This window comes from Schistocerca gregaria, chromosome 3, assembly GCF_023897955.1.
Source record: "Schistocerca gregaria isolate iqSchGreg1 chromosome 3, iqSchGreg1.2, whole genome shotgun sequence".
Lineage (NCBI taxonomy): Eukaryota > Metazoa > Arthropoda > Insecta > Orthoptera > Acrididae > Schistocerca > Schistocerca gregaria.
In genome coordinates this window covers 605,456,701-605,474,082 of record NC_064922.1, presented here as the reverse complement: position 1 = coordinate 605,474,082, position 17,382 = coordinate 605,456,701, and the positions used below count along the sequence as shown (strand labels likewise).

Here is a 17,382-nt window from a genome sequence, read left to right as displayed (position 1 = left end):
AGTTTCCCCTTCCTGGGACAATGAATTCACGGTGTTCTTATTTCAGTTTCCAGGAGTGTATATCTAAGACCCTGATTTCGAACAGTCTTGAAAATTTCCTTGATATCTTTATTCGTTTCCGAGATGCAGTAGTCCAGAGTTACGCTATTTATACACGTAAAATTCAGCGTGAGACGAAAACGTAGATTATAAAGTGATGTAGCCGGCCGGGGTGGCCGAGCGGCTCTAGGCGCTACAGTCTCGAACCTCGCAACCACTACGGTCGCATGTTCGAATCCTGCTTCAGGCAGGGATGTGTGTTATGTCCTTAGGTTAGTTAGGTTTAAGTAGTTCTAAGTTCTAGAGGACTGATGACCTAAGATGTTAAGTCCCATAGTGCTCAGAGCCATTTGAGCCATAAAGTGACGCAGCACAGAGAAATATGCTGTAAAGTTTCTCCGTTATCATCGGAATGTTTCGGGTAACCCCACGTTGTTGTAGTACTAAAGCACAGGGGAAATTTTTGTGCGCATAGAAATGCGACCAAGGTGTAAAATTATATGTTTTTGCGTTTTTCAGTTTCCCGTAACTGTATTCGTACTATCAAAATTTTACTCACCCATAAAGTACGTTTCATGTGAGTGACATGGCCTGTGGTAGTGGAAGAAGAAGGGAGCCAGTGGAGTAATGTTCCTACCAGAGCACAGAAAAGGCTCCTTTTTATTAGAATACTCTGACTGAAAAGTGGGCTGCTAGCTGCCTCAGTCTACCTTCTTCAGTAACTTTCCATAAATTTTGACATGTAAACATATTTATGCTTTTTTATGCTAAAAGAGCTAGTGACAGAGTGAACCAGAAAAAGGGACACAGTGACAGCGAAACATGTTGACAGTGAGAGAACAGTGTTACGAAAGAGTTAAGGAGACGGTGCAGTGGGAAAGGAATAAAGATAAGGAGAACGTGGAAGTGGGTGAGGGATACTACACTACTGGCCATTAAAATTGCTACACCACCAAGATGACGTGCTACAGACGCGACATTTAACCTACAGGAAGAAGATACTGTGATATGCAAATGATTAGCTTTTCAGAGCATTCACACAAGGTTGGTGCCGGTGGCGACACCTACAATGTGCTGACATGAGGAAAGTTTCCAACCGATTTCTCATACACAAACAGCAGATGACCGGCGTTGCCTGGTGAAACATTGTTGTGATACCTCGTGTAAGGAGGAGAAATGAGTACCATCACGTTTCCGACTTTGATAAAGGTCGGACTGTGGCCTATCGCGATTGCGGTTTATCGTATCGCGACATTGCAGCTCGCGTTGGTAGACATCCAATGACTGTTAGCCTAATACGGAATCAGTGGGTTCAGGAGGGTAATACGGAACGCCGTGCTGGATCCCAACGGCCTCGTAGCACTAGCAGTCGAGGTGACAGGCATCTTATCCGCATGGCTGTAACGGATCGTGCAGCCACGTCTCGATCTCTAAGTCAGCAGACGTGGACGTTTGCAAGACAACAACCATCTGCACGAACAGTTCGACGACGTTTGCAGCAGCATGGAATATCAGCTCGGAGACAATCGCTGCGGTTATCCTTGACTCTGCATCATAGACAGGAGCGCCTGCGATGGTGTACTCAACGACGAACCTGGGTGCACGAATGGCAAAACGTCAGTTTTTCGGATGAGTTCAGGTTCTGTTTACAGCATCATGATGGTCGCATCCGTGTTTGGCGACATACTGGCGTATCACCTGACGTGATGGTATGGGGTGCCATTGGTTATCTCTTGCTCGCATTGACGGCACTTTGAACAGTAGACGTTACATTTCAGATGTGTTACGACCTGTGGCTCTACCCTTCATTCGGTCCCTGCGAAACCTTACATTTCAGCAGGATAATGCACGACCGGATGTTGCAGGTCCTGTACGGGGCTTTCTGGATACGTGAAATGTTCGACTGCTGCCCTGGCCAGCACATTCTCCAGATGTCTCACCAATTGAAAACGACTGGTCAGTGGTGGCCGAGCAACTGGCTCGTCGCAATACGCCAGGCACTACTCTTGATGAACTGTGGTATCGTGTCGAAGCTCAATGGGCAGCTGTACCAGAAAATGGCAGCCAAGCTCTGATTGAGTCAATGCCCAGGCGTATCAAGGCCGTTATTACTTCCAGAGGTGGTTGTTCTGGGTACTGATTTCGGAGGATCTATGCACCCAAATTGCATGAAGATTTAATCACATGTCAGTTCTAGTATAATAGATTTGTCCAATGAATACCCGTTTATCATCTGCATTTCTTCTTGGTGAAGCAATTCTAATAGCCAGTAGTGTAATAATAAAAGAAAATCTACGACAATGACAATGAGGAACGGAGGGACAGTGACTGAGAAGAGACAGCAGAGGTGGGATGGAATGAATGAGATATTAGCAACATGAGGGAGACAGAGACTGTGAAAGTAGACAGTAGTAGTAGGAGAGAACGAGACAGACTGTGGCTAGGAGACTGGGGACAGTGATATATAGAGAGACAGAAAGAGGTAATGACAGTTAGTTCGGCTCAATTAATGAGTGAGAATGAGTTAGTGAGAATAGATGGATATGAGCGAGTAGTGGGTGTCAGCATGTTACTCTCAGGGGAGCTTGTGGGTAAGGGAGGGGAGGTGCATGTGAAAAAGAAGCGGTATTTTCAGAAATTTTTTTCATAGGTGTTGAGGCAGGTAGTATGAGGCAGCCGTCAGCGATTTTTAAGGCAGAGAGTTTTAATAAACAGGACCATAATCGCCTTCTTCCTCCTTTTCCTCCAGTTGTTTTAATATGCAACGGTGTAGTTGACTTAATCCTAATTTGATATTCGTTGCGTGCCGTCTTCTCGATGCAGAAGTCGTACATCACGTGAATTCCCTTACAGGTAACGACACGTGCTACACATTCGAGGAGGAGGCGGCGGCACCCGCCGAGCCGGCAGAGGCGGCGTGGCCGCGGTGGGAGGTGGAGTTCCGGCCGGAGCCGTGGGCGGCGGCGGTGGCGGCGGTGGTGTCGCTGGGGCTGGCGGTGTGCGTGGCGGTGGGCGCGCACCTGGCGTGGCGCGTCGCGGCCGGCGACGTGCTGGAGGGCCGGCCGGCGCTCACGCTGCTGCTGCTGCTGGCCACGGCCGGCGCGCTCGCCACGGCCGCCGCCTTCCTGGTGCGCGCGCGCGCCCCGCCGCTGCAGGCGCTGCTGTGCGCCGCCAGGGCCTCCGCCACCGCCCTCTCCTACGCGCTGCTCTTCTCCCTCATGCTGGCGCGCGCCCTCATGCTCGCCGCCTGCGACGCTGACGGCGCCGTCGCCAGCAGTTTCCTCAGCCACGTCAACGGCTACCTCCAGGTAAAACACCTGTCACCTCTGGGCGGCCCCTGAAACAAAAACGGCTCTCACTTCTTTCCATTGCTCTTGTTCCATTTCGACACTGTCGAGTAGTGCCGCAGTGACGCACTCTAAGCTGCAATGAGATCGGTTCCCAAATATGTGAGTGGCTCGAAGACTTCTTAAGTAATAGAACCCAGTACGTTGTCCTCGATGGGGAGTTTTCATCGGAGGTGAGAGTATTATCTGGAGTGCCCCAGGGAAGTGTGGTAGGTCCGCTGTTGTTTTCTATCTACATAAATGATATTTTGGATAGGGTGGATAGCAATGTACATCTGTTTCCTGATGATGCTGTGGTGTACGGGATGGTGTCGTCGTTGAGTGACTGTAGGAGAATACAAGATGACTTGGACAGGATTTGTGATTGGTGTAAAGAATGACAGCTAACACTAAATATAGATAAATGTAAATTAATACAGATCAATAGGAAAAAGAATCCCGTAATGTTTGAACACTACATCAGTAGTGTAGCGCTTGACACAGTCATGTCGATTAAATATTTGGGGGTACCATTGCAGAGCGATATGAAGAGGGACAAGCATGTAATGGCAGTTGTGGGGAAGGCGGACGGTCGTCTTCGGCTCATTGGTAGAATTTTGGGAAGATGTGGTTCATCTCTAAAGGAGACTGCTTATAAAACACTAATACGACCTATTCTTGAGTACTGCGCGAGCATTTGGGATCCCTATCGTGTCGGATTGAGGGTGGACATAGAAGCAATTCAGAGGCGGGCTGCTAGATTTGTTACTGGTAGGATTGATCAACACACGAGTGTTACGAAAATGCTTCAGGAACTCGGGTGGGAGTCTCTAGAGGAAAGGAGGCGTTCTTTTCGTATATCGCTACTCAGGAAATTTTGAGAACTACCATTTGAGGCTGGCTGCAGTACAATTTTACTGCTGCAACTTATATTTCGCGGAAAGACCACAAAGATAAGAGAGATTCTGGCTCGTACAGATGCATATAGGCAGTCATTTTTCCCGAGTGAAACAGAGAGAGAAGATGCTAATTGTGGTAAGAGGTACCCTCCGCTACGCACCGTATGGTGGATTGCGGAGTATGTATGTAGATGTAGATGTACAGTAGATGTAGTACATATCGCGTGGAAGTGATGTTTATTACTGTAGCACTGTACAGAATGCTGAATTTTGATTGTATCAAGTGTGATTGACAGACATGAATACATTACCATAAAGTCTATAATTATTAACTTTTAGTTTACAGTCGGCCCCTCTGGGAAATACACAGTTGTACTAAATGTTAAACTACTATACTAAATGTTATTCTCATAGACAGTCAGATAACGTTGTGGAAGCTCCACAGTATTTCGACGAGACAGCTGCTCGTAATCTTCAGGTGCTTATTGACGTGTCGCTGTTTTATTTTCCTTTATTGTAATTTCATTCCCCTGCCCCTATGTCCAGCGGCACAGTCCACCAATCTTCAGCCAAATGACATTAACAAAAATACAAAGGGAACTCTTACATAAAAAACGGAGCTAAAAATGGGAACATAAAATACAGTAAATGGATATGATGGGAGTTAAAATATACACAAATACAGGGCCACAGTATAAAAATCACACAGAGTGAGACACTTAAAAAACAAAACCACTGGATCCAACAGAACACTCACAAAGAATAAAAACCACTGATAGGGACCTGCTGAAGGACTGGAGGTCGGAGAGGAGGAAAAAAGGGGGGAGGAGGTATGGGGGGCGGGAGGAAGAAGGAAAGGAGGGGGGGACAGGGGGCACACCAAAAGGCAGGAGACGGGCAGAGTGGGAGATGAAGAGGGAAGACAAGGCAGGAGGGAGTGCAGAGACATATGACGAGGAGCACAGGAGAGGGAGGGGGCATAGGAGGGGGAAAGCCACTGAGAAGAAGGGAGGGGGAGGAAGGCAGCCCTGAGGAGGAGGCAGGAGGAAGGTGAGGTTACAGTTGATAGGAAGGGTAGACGTCAGGGCGAAGCTCGTCATCCAGGATGGGTAGATGCTGGAAGTTGTGTTCGGAAAGGAGGTGGAGGGTGTCGAGATGGAGAGAGGGTGGGATGCAATGGTAAAGGCATGGCAACGGGCTGCGGATGGAGAGGAAGGGAGACACCAGGGGGTGAGGGGGATCAAGTCGGCGGACAATATACAGCCTGTGGATGTGTTCAAGGAAATGGAGAAGGTTGGGAAAGGGGATGAAGTTGTAGAGGATGGGCAAGGGGCACGGAAGGCGGATGCGGAAGGTGAGGCGGAGTGCATGGCTTTCGAGGATTTGGAGGGCTTTATAGAACCTGTGAGGGGCAGAAATCCAAGCAACGCTGGCATAACAAAGGATGGGGTGGATCAAGGATTTGTAGGTGTGAAGGATACTGGAAGGATGCAGTCCCCATCTCCAGCCAGACAGGAGTTTTGGGAGGCGGAGTTTGTTGTGAGCTTTTTGTTGGATTGTAAGGAGATGGGGAGTCCAGTTAAGGTGGCGGTCGAGTGTGAGGGCAAGGTACACTCCTGGAAATTGAAATAAGAACACCGTGAATTCATTGTCCCAGGAAGGGGAAACTTTATTGACACATTCCTGGGGTCAGATACATCACATGATCACACTGACAGAACCACAGGCACATAGACACAGGCAATAGAGCATGCACAATGTCGGCACTAGTACAGTGTATATCCACCTTTCGCGGCAATGCAGGCTGCTATTCTCCCATGGAGACGATCGTAGAGATGCTGGATGTAGTCCTGTGGAACGGCTTGCCATGCCATTTCCACCTGGCGCCTCAGTTGGACCAGCGTTCGTACTGGATGTGCAGACCGCGTGAGACGACGCTTCATCCAGTCCCAAACATGCTCAATGGGGGACAGATCCGGAGATCTTGCTGGCCAGGGTAGTTGACTTACACCTTCTAGAGCACGTTGGGTGGCACGGGATACATGAGGACGTGCATTGTCCTGTTGGAACAGCAAGTTCCCATGCCGGTCTAGGAATGGTAGAACGATGGGTTCGATGCCGGTTTGGATGTACCGTGCACTATTCGGTGTCCCCTCGACGATCACCAGAGGTGTACGGCCAGTGTAGGAGATCGCTACCCACACCATGATGCCGGGTGTTGGCCCTGTGTGCCTCGGTCGTATGCAGTCCTGATTGTGGCGCTCACCTGCACAGCGCCAAACACGCATACGACCATCATTGGCACCAAGGCAGAAGCGACTCTCATCGCTGAAGACGACACGTCTCCATTCGTCCCTCCATTGACGCCTGTCGCGACACCACTGGCGGCGGGCTGCACGATGTTGGGGCGTGAGCGGAAGACGGCCTAACGGTGTGCGGGACCGTAGCTCAGCTTCATGGAGACGGTTGCGAATGGTCCTCGCCGATACCCCACGAGCAACAGTGTCCCTAATTTGCTGGGAAGTGGCGGTGCGGTCCCCTACGGCACTGCGTAGGATCCTACGGTCTTGGCGTGCATCCGTGCGTCGCTGCGGTCCGGTCCCAGGTCGACGGGCACGTGCACCTTCCGCCGACCACTGGCGACAACATCGATGTACTGTAGAGACCTCACGCCCCACGTGTTGAGCAATTCGGCGGTACGTCCACCCGGCCTCCCGCATGCCCACTATACGCCCTTGCTCAAAGTCCGTCAACTGCACATACGGTTCACGTCCACGCTGTCACGGCATGCTACCAGTGTTAAAGACTGCGATGGAGCTCCGTATGCCACGGCAAACTGGCTGACACTGACGGCGGCGGTGCACAAATGCTGCGCAGCTAGCGCCATTCGACGGCCAACACCGCGGTTCCTGGTGTGTCCGCTGTGCCGTGCATGTGATCATTGCTTGTACAGCCCTCTCGCAGTGTCCGGAGCAAGTATGGTGGGTCTGACACACCGGTGTCAATGTGTTCTTTTTTCCATTTCCAGGAGTGTATTTGAGGGTAGGAGTGCGGTGGATAGGACGTCCATAAATGGTGAGGTAGAAATCATGGAGATGGAAGGATTGGTATGGCCTATGATGATTGCCTGGGTCCTGGAGGAGTGACGTATTGCTGCACTACTGCACTATTAGAGGTAATGTCCAACACATTTATGCAAATCTTCATTGTATTTTCTCTGTGGTTTTCATTTTGCAATCGATTGGGTCTTACTTTCTGAATTGCCCTCGTAACTTCGAACACCAACAGACAATCAGCGGACAGTCGCAATTTTCTACAGCAGGTAGAACGGCCATCAGAGTGCGTTGGTGTTATTCACGTTTGGTTTATTTACTGGGTCTAGTAGGTTACACAATGGACGTGAAAAGCGCCATACAATGAGTGATCACTGTGAAAGACGCAGAGTTTACTGACACGCGTATGAGGAAGCGTCGTCACCACCTGACAGTCTGAATGGAACGTCATTAAGGGCCTCCATTTCGACGACTGGTCGAACCGCGCAATGTCCACATTTTTGGAGCTTTCGAATGAGGTACAGTGTAGATCTGATTGAGAACGTGAGGACAGGAATACCGGTCGACAGTGTGTAAGCACTGGAAGAGAACATATCGAGCACCAAGCGCAGTGTCACATCTTGACGTCTGCGCAGGCCATCTGAGAACCAATAATAGATCTCCTGGAACATTCTGTGTCATCCTGCGCCACTAGTCATAGACAAACAGCGGCCGTATTAGAGAATTACTGTTGCATCTGTAGGTTATCTTTAACCGCAATACAAACAGCTGCATTTGGAGCTTGATTGGGAGGCGTGAACTACTGATGAATGGCGTTGCATTGTGTTCAGCGTTGAAAGGGAGCTCTACACTACCCCTGACGACCGTTGTAGGCGAGCTTTGTGGCGACATGGGAGAGGCCCCAGTCTTCCAGTGTTTTGGGGAGTCACAGCAGCGTTATTTCTGGTGTCACGGCGTGAGAAGCCATTGGGTATGACTACTAGTGACTGAGGGAACTCGGATAGCACAGATAGCACAAAAGTGCACCACAGACGTAATGCGTCCTCCCTTGTCAGCTCTTATGCGACAGTATCGTTGGGCCATTTTTCAACAGGGCTATGCTGTTCACATCCAGCACCTTGATCTCTGAACTGTCTGCTTGATGCTGAGGTTCTCCCACGGACAGGAAAATCTCCAGACCTATCTCCAGTAAAAAACGTATGAGACCAGCTCACATATCAACTCCATCCCTGTTCCCGTGTCCGGAACATGAGAGACTAGTTACAACTGTTGTGGACCGAGGTTCATCACGAGAGTATTCAATAGCTTTGTGACATCCTTCCCAAACGAATCAGTGCATGCATTGAAGCCAGAGTGAGTGGTACATCATATTGGTAACTTGGCTCATACTGCCGCATTCTTTGTAAATTTGTTTCTAGTCTGTAATCACAGAAATCATATATCTTCTCAATGCGTGAAGTTTCATTTCTGGGTACTTCATTTAGTCAGGTTGTGTATTAACCATGTAATTGTAAGGAAGCAAATGAAAAACAAAATCTCACAAGTTGAGTGGGAGGTTGGAAAAGGCCAATGATGTCTACAGCATTAGAAGCCCCACATATTTTCTACCAGCATAAGACTACAGAGCTAGTTGACTGCTTGGTCGATGAGAAACGAAAATGCTAGAGTGCTACAGTTGTTGATATAAAGCAGGGAAATGGCAACGACAAGGAAAGCAAACATCGCATTATTTGTAGCAGAAGTTGACATTTCATCAGAAAGGAACCCCAGGAACTTCGCAGAGTGGAAAGAAGAGGCAGTTGAAATATTAGCTTTTCTGAAACATGAATCAGTGGAATGTGTGGTGCCGTATACACTAGATCGTGAGGACAATGTTCAGGAGGAATACGATGATGACGATACGTACTTAAGAAGTGAAAGTGATATTGAAACAGGTGTCGAGCCAGTAATTCATCACCCTTGTCGGACAGGAGTCACAAATCCCGTCTCCATTGGGACGTAGTAAAGGTTAATCGTTGTCCGAGGAGCGAGTGCTTAACATAATTACCTACATGGAAGATCATCCGCAGTGTGGTAAAGAAACAATTGTGAACAGATTTCGAATGATTCTCTAAGAATACGATCGTATAGAGCGTAAGAAAAACTACTGATATTCGAGGTAGGACAAGGCATATTCGTTAGAAAAACTGGTGCTTGACGTTTAAAAGATGATCGATACAATTTACAGGATGTGCGTGATAATGACCTACTACATTATCCACGTCAAATTGCGCGACATAGCTTACAATGATTTCCAGAGAAGCAGTGGATGATTGCGTAACTTCAAACATTGCCACAGAATTGGAACACATAAGATAAATAAATTTCAAACAAAGCGTCAACGTGACGATGTATACTAAACAGCGTATTCGGCACGAAAATTTGTAGGTGAGATACCCCATTGTTCAGTAAGGAATTTGTTTTCAATTCTGACCAATCGAAATTTGAAGAGGAAATGCACACGAAAGGAACCCTGGAAATCAGAGGTATCAAAATAGTTTGATCAAGATCAACTAACATCAGTGCCTTAATGCATTTGTTTCAATTACGCCGACTATTAATTTGGATGGTAAATTGTCTGGCAATTTATTTACTGTGCTGGGGAAGTTGGAGGCGCACTGCCCCCTACGATTCCTTCTCGTGTGCGTGATCTTGAAAGAGCAGTAGAAAATATTTACGTCACAGCACGCAAGAATGGGAAAATGGGCTAAGAGGTAAGCTTCAGGATTGACTGATTTCCCACTCAGTTGCATACCATCCCATCCCATTAGTTCTCATCACGCCGTGGCACCAATATGATTTTATATACATTGTAAAGAACGCATACCTAGCTCAACGTTCTGCCCGGTTTGTAACTCCGAAGGAGTTCGCTTTCGATCTTGAAGGTGCGAACCTCTGTGATCACTTGTGGCGCACCATTTTTCACTCGGTGTTCTTGGTGCAAATCAGTGGTTTGTTTTGAACATTTCTCGATTGTCGACGACGTACATTATGTGGAGTATAGCAAGCTGGAATTTCCGAGCGGTTCTAGGTTCTACAGTCTCGAACCGCGTGACCGCTACAGTCGCATGTTCGAATCCTGCGTCGGGCATGGATATGTGTGATGTCCTTAGGTTAGTTAGGTTTAAGTAGTTCTAAGTTCTAGGGGACTAATGACCTCAGAAGTTAAGTCCCATAGTGATCAGAGCGATTTGAACTATTTTTTGTGGAGTGTAATACATACATTCCACAGAAGGTTGATCTCTGCACCAACAGGACGCTCATTTTCTGTCGCACTACGGATGACCACACATCAAAAAAAGTTGTGCGTCACTCAAGTTCCCAGAACTCCTGAAGACAGACGTTGACTGTGGATAGTGTATCACAGACATAGTCCCTTTGACTGTTCAGAGATGTCGCTAATCCCTCCCAAAGATGTAAAGAACAATGCATGAGCAGTGTCTATTAGACGGTGGGAGTCCGACAGCCGATCGGTTGCAGCCATTGCACCAGGAAGGAGGTAAACGGCTCGTGTTGACTGTAGTTCGACCACGTCTAGACGGTCAATAGCGTCGTTCGATCTCGTCCACATTGTTACTTTGTGCGAGGAAGGGCTCTCAACTAGGCAAGTGTCCAGGCATGTCAGAGTGAACCACAGCAATGTCGTTCGGACATGGACGAGATACAATGAGACAGGAACTGTCGATGACATGCCTCGCTCAGGCCGCCCAAGGACTATTACTGCAGTGGATGACCGCTACCTACGAATTATGGCTGATAACAACGCCACCATGTTGAATAATGCTTTTCGTGCAGCCATAGGATGTCGTGTTAGGACTCAAACTACATCTACATCTACATCCATACTCCGCAAGCCACCTGACGGTGTGTGGCGGAGGGTACCTTGAGTACCTCTATCGGTTCTCCCTTCTATTCCAGTCTCGTATTGTTCGTAGAAAGAAGGATTGTTGGTATGCTTCTGTGTGGGCTCTAATCTCTCTGATTTTATCCTCATGCTCTCTTCGCGAGATATACGTAGGAGGGAGCAATATACTGCTTGACTCTTCGGTGAAGGTATGTTCTCGAAACTTTAACAAAAGCCCGTACCGAGCTACTGAGCGTCTCTCCTGCAGATTCTTCCAATGGAGTTTATCTATCATCTCCGTAACGCTTTCGCGATTACTAAATGATCTTGTAACGAAGCGCGCTGCTCTCCGTTGGATCTTCTCTATCTCTTCTATCAACCCTATCTGGTACGGATCCCACACTGCTGAGCAGTATTCAAGCAGTGGGCAAACAAGCGTACTATAACCTACTTCCTTTGTTCTCGGATTGCATTTCCTTAGGATTCTTCCAATGAATCTCAGTCTGGCACCTGCTTTACCGACGATCAAATTTATATGATCATTCCATTATAAATCACTCCTAATGCGTACTCCCAGATAATTTAGGGAATTAACTGCTTCCAGTAGCTGACCTGCTATTTTGTAGCTAAATGATAAGGGATCTATCTTTCTATGTATTCGCAGCACATTACAATTTCTACATTGAGATTGAATTGGCAATCCCTGCACCATGCGTCAATTCGCTGTAGATCCTCCTGCATTTCAGTACAATTTTCCATTGTTACAACCTCTCGATACACCACAGCGTCATCTGCAAAAAGCCTCAGTGAACTTCCGATGTCATCCACAAGGTCATTTATGTACATTGTGAATAGCACACCTGAAGTCACTCTTACTTCGGATGACTTCTCTCCATAGAGAATAACATGCTGCGTTCTGTTATCTAGGAACTCTTCAATCCAATCACACAATTGGTCTGATAGTCCATATCCTTTGGAGTGCTATGCTCTTCTAGAGACCTACGGTACACCGCTGCAAGAAGGGGGGCAAGTTCCTTCGCGCACTCTGTGTAAAATCGAACTGGTATCCCATCAGATCCAGCGGCCTTTCCTCTTTTGAGCGATTTTAATTGTATCTCTATCCCTCTATCGTCTATTTCGGTATCTACCATTTTGTCATCTGTACGACAATCTAGAGAAGGAACTACAGTGCAGTCTTCCTCTGTGAAACAGCTTTGGAAAAAGACATTTAGTATTTCGGCCTTTAGTTAAAATGGCTCTGAGCATTATGGGACTTAACTTCTGAGGTCATCAGTCCCCTAGAACTTAGGACTACTTAAACCTAACTAACCTAAGGACGTCACACACATCCATGCCCGAGGCAGGATTCGAACCTGCGACCGTAGCGGTCACGCGGTTCCAAACTGAAGCGCTTGGAACCGCACGGCCACACCGGCCGGCTCGGCCTTTAGTCTGTAATCCTCTGTTTCAGTACCATTTTGGTCACAAAGAGTGTCTGGACATTTTGTTTTGTTCCACCTACCGCTTTGACATAAGACCAAAATTTCTTAGGATTTTCTGCCAAGTCAGTACATAGAACTTTACTTTCAAATTCATTGAACGCCTCTCGCTTAGCCCTCCTTACACAATATTTCGCCTCGCGTAGGGTGGTTTTTTTTTTTTTTTTTTTTTTTTTTTTTTTTTTTTTTTTTTTTTTTGCCTACAAGGCTTTGACTATGTTTATGTTTGCTGTGAAGTTCCCTTTGCTTCCGTTCTGCAGCAGTTTTCTAACTCGGTTGTTGTACCACGGTGGCTCTTTTCCATCTCTTACGATCTTGCTTGGCACATACTCATCTAACGCATATTGGCATATTGTACGATGGTTTTGAATTTTGTCCACTGAACTTTTGTGTTGAGCCGTCAGGTACTCTGTACTGTGCTTTTTGTCACTTTTGCTGAACAGAAAAATCTTCCTACCTTTATTAATATTTCTATATACGGCTGAAATCATCGATGCCGTATCCGCTTTATGATCGCTGATTCCCTGTTCTGCGTTAACTGTTTCAAATAGTTCGGGTCTGTTTGTCACCAGAAGGTCTAATATATTATCGCCACGAGTCGGTTCTCCGTTTAACTGCGTAATAGCCTGCACGATGAGCAACTTCACTCCCGATGTCCATGGCAGGGTCCATCTTTGTAACCACGACACCATGCAGCGCGGTACAGATGAGCCCAACAACATGCCGAATAGACCGCTCAGGATTGGCATTACGTTCCCTTCACCGATGAGTGTCGCATATGCCTTCAACCAGACAATCGTCGGAGACCTATTTACAGACAACCCGGTCTGGCTGAATGCCTTAGACACACTGTCCAGCGAGTGCAGCTAGGTGGAGGTCCCTGCTGTTTTGGGGTGGCATTACGTGTGGCCAACGTACGCCGCTGGTGGTCACGGAAGGCGCCATAACGGCTGTAGGATATGTGAATGCGATACTCCGACTGACAGTGCAACCATATCGGCAACATATTGGCGAGACATTCGTCCTCATGGAGGACAATTTGCGCCCCGATCGTGCACTTCTTGTGAATGACTTCCTTCAGGATAACGACATCGTTGGACTAGAGTGGCCAGCATGTTCTCCAGACATGAACCCTACCGAACAGGCCTGAGATAGATTGAAAAGGGCTGTTTATGGACGGCGTGACCAACCAACCACTCTGAGGGATCTACGCCGAAGTGGGAGTGGGACAATCTGGACCAACAGTGCTGTGATGAACTTGCGGATAGTATGCCACGACAAATACAGGCATGCATCAATGCAAGAGGACGTGCTACTGGGTCTTAGAGGCACCGGTGTGTAGAGCAATCGGGACCACGACATCTGAAGGTCTCACTGTATGGTGGTACAACATGCAAAGTTGGAAAGGGTGGAAATGATGTTTGTGTTGATCTCTATTTCAATTTTATGAACAGGTTCCGGAACTCTCGGAACTGAGGTGATTTAAAACATTTTTTGATGTGTGTAGATGGTGAGTCATTATTAGCTAACATCTTTCCTGTTTTGATTGTTAACATAACATTTCCAGACGAGCCTTACCAAAGATTGAACTTACGAACTCACACTAAAGGGGTTCCTTGTCAGCTCGCATTAAACGATCCCACAGAACAGATAGCTGCCCTAAACTGGAGCATAGTGCCAGCAGCAAGTATTGTAGCCGTGTGGCTGAAGGTCTGTAAGCGTTGGTGGCCGCTACGTCTGCAGGCCTCGTGGAATCGGCTAAATGTGTGCCTTTCTTTGCGAGCGGTCCTCAGCTCACTACTTGTCGACTGAGGGAGGCGGGTGCTGTGTCCGCAGAGCTCGCTGTGCTTCCTGATGGCGCTGACGCCGTCGACGCTGGTGCTGCAGTTCTGGCTGGAGTGGCCGTCGGGCGCGGGGCAGCGCGAGGCGTGCCGCGGCGGCGGCGTGGCGCTGTCGCTGCAGCTGGGCTGCGACGCGCTGCTGCTGCTGCTGCTGGTGTCGGTGTCGCCGCTGGCGGCGCGCTCGCGCCGCAACTACCGCGAGGGCGCCTGCTTCCTAGCGGCCGCGCTGCTCAGCGCCGCCGTCTGGGCCGGCTGGCTGGCCGCCTTCCTGCTGGCCGGCGACGAGTGGCGCGACGCGGCGCTCGCTTCGGGGCTGGCCGCCACGGCCTGCTGCGTCGTCGTCGCCGTCTTCGTGCCGCGCACCTACCTCATGCTGTCGTCGGCGGTGCGCTCGCACCTGGCCAGCGCGCTGCCCGGCTCGCTCGCCGCTTCCGCGTGCGCGCTCAACTCGGCGGCGGCGCTGGGCGGCGTCGCGGGCTCCCAGCAGGGGCTGTACGCCTCCGTCAACGCCGACCTGGCGGGTCCCGGCGCCGGCGCCGCCGCCGGAAACTTCTACTCGCCCGACGCCGGGCTGCCGTCCGGCGGGTCGCCGCGCGTCCACAGCAAGCTGTCGCACTTCTGACACGAGGAGTCGGCGGCCGGAGACTTTGAAGCCTCCGACCGCCACTGGGGACGGGACCGCACCGCGTCCTCCTCCACCGCCGGCAGCTCGGCAGACAGCGACACGCGCGTTGCCGACGACAAGTTCTCCGTCGTCTGCAGTCACCCCAGGGCCAACGACCCCACCACCGATCTCTGACTGCGGCGACTCTCAGTAGACCGGCTCTCCTGCTATCCCAGCCACTGGTCAAAACCCCCTAACGTCTGCTGACGTGACGCTCGTATGCGAGATGCAGAGTCTCGATACGTTCCGGCATCCCTCTACAGCAGACATATTTATGGAAACGAAATTTGACGTCGTCAAATTGGTGCATGCCACCCGGTTTTTAGAAATGCTGTTTTGTTCACAGATGCCTTTATCGCGTTCGGTGTATTCATCACAATTAACCAATTTCGCGTCTAACGAGTCATCTCAGGATCAGAATCTCGTTAATAAAGTAACATATCAAGTAATCACCTAGCGCACATCTCTTTTATTTAAAGTCAAATGACCACTTTGAGCGCTAGATGACAACATCACGTGTTACGTTAGAAGACGCTCATGCTGACGATGACTCAGTAGTCAAAACCGATACGCTGTCATAAATGCACCCAACGCGATCAAAAGATTTCTGAATAAGAAAGATTTGTGGAATATCTGAGGTATATAACAACACCGTGTTACCTTCCATTGCACGACATTCCAGTTTTATCAAATATTCTAATTTGTACGCGTTGCACTAGTCGTAATGTGATACCTTGGTGTTCAAGATACTTCCAATATAGTTTCCTATGTTGCCTCCAGCGCGTTGACATCAGTGTCGACACTGCGAGACTTTAAGTCTATTACAGACCACAGATAAGGATCCGCAATGAATCTCGCACTCTCCTGCTGAGTCTACATTCTAAATTACGTCACAAAACGGAATTGCGGTACCTCTCCAAAACAAACAAGGCGCTTCTCGGTATACATAACTGAATAAGATCCTCAGAACCATAAAGAAATAGCAGACAAACCGTTACCCACAACCTAATGGCTGTTTTTGTAAGGAACGTTCTATCGTTGTAAGTGCGCTAGTATGACAAAAAATACAGGGATAGTTTCTGAACATTTTTCGAAGGCGCTGAAAAGTGCTGACGGTCTGCGACTGTATATGCCGATCTAAGGCGTGTCCGGATGGCTCATTCGGTAACAGCAGTGTCCGCGGGAGTCGTGAACCAGCTTGCGGTCTCTAACTAGTAAAAATCTATCGACACATTTCTCAATAGATCTGGCTCCACAATCACAGATATTCCTTCTCCATCTTGACAGAATGCACACCAATGATAGTACCCCATAGTCCAGTGTCTTTCTCTCCTGGAGCTTTGAACTCCGGTCGTATAATAATGCTAGACCGCATCTCAATGAGACGTTCTTGGGGCTGTTAGACTTCTGCTCATCACACCACCGTCCCATCCTCATAGCCCCCAGTCAACTGCTGCTCGTTCTGCTATTCCTGCATTCCAGTTTTAGACTATTGTTGATTATTACTATCGGCAATTCTGTAGTTCGCATAACATCTACCACCCACGCACTTCCAGAACCGCTTCCGTTCGAACAGTCACTTGCTTGCTATTACCATCAACAGCATTTGATTATTCCTTGTTATTTATTCCGACTATATACCTTATACATTAGATCTGTTGTAATCATTTCGTATCTCATTCTCTTTATATTACTCATCACCTCATTGTTGTGTCTTCCACTGACAGAAACGTTCTTTGCTTCTAATTCGACGTTTTTTCCATCAGAACGTCCTCTCAGCATGGTGCATTATGAAATCACTGGAAAACACCGATAGTTTACGTTGTACCCCATTTTATCAACAGCTCAACATATCGAAATACTAATCTCCAGTGCCACTCCTATATTTTCCTGCGCGTTATGCTCACAGACCGGAGTTTTCAGAGGAGCAAACTTTCTGAAATAATGCATATGAAAATTAATTCCCTCACCTCGAGAGGAAGCAGTGATGGAGTTGCATCGAATGAAATTTTAATTTAATATTCCATTAACCATACTTAAAGTCCGAACTCGATCGGCACATTTTTAGAGGATGATCGGAGATGTTTATAGAAGGTTTTTTTATGTCAGGAACTCTTGGTCTCCCGCGGCACTTTACGGAAAAATTCCTTAGGTTTGTGAGCTCATTGAACTTTATGA

General features: G+C 48.2%; 1 protein-coding gene across 1 annotated transcript in view; it reads left to right on the top strand.

The window, feature by feature from the left end:
* Positions 1-17,382, top strand: part of LOC126353850 (uncharacterized) — a 233,863-nt gene that overhangs the window by 213,365 nt on the left and 3,116 nt on the right. Inside the window, exons 8-9 of the mRNA XM_050003006.1 lie at positions 2,893-3,347; positions 14,536-17,360. Of these exons, the coding sequence (XP_049858963.1) occupies positions 2,893-3,347; positions 14,536-15,162 (1,082 nt within the window). The 3' untranslated portion in view covers positions 15,163-17,360. The remainder of the gene's footprint in view (positions 1-2,892; positions 3,348-14,535; positions 17,361-17,382) is intronic.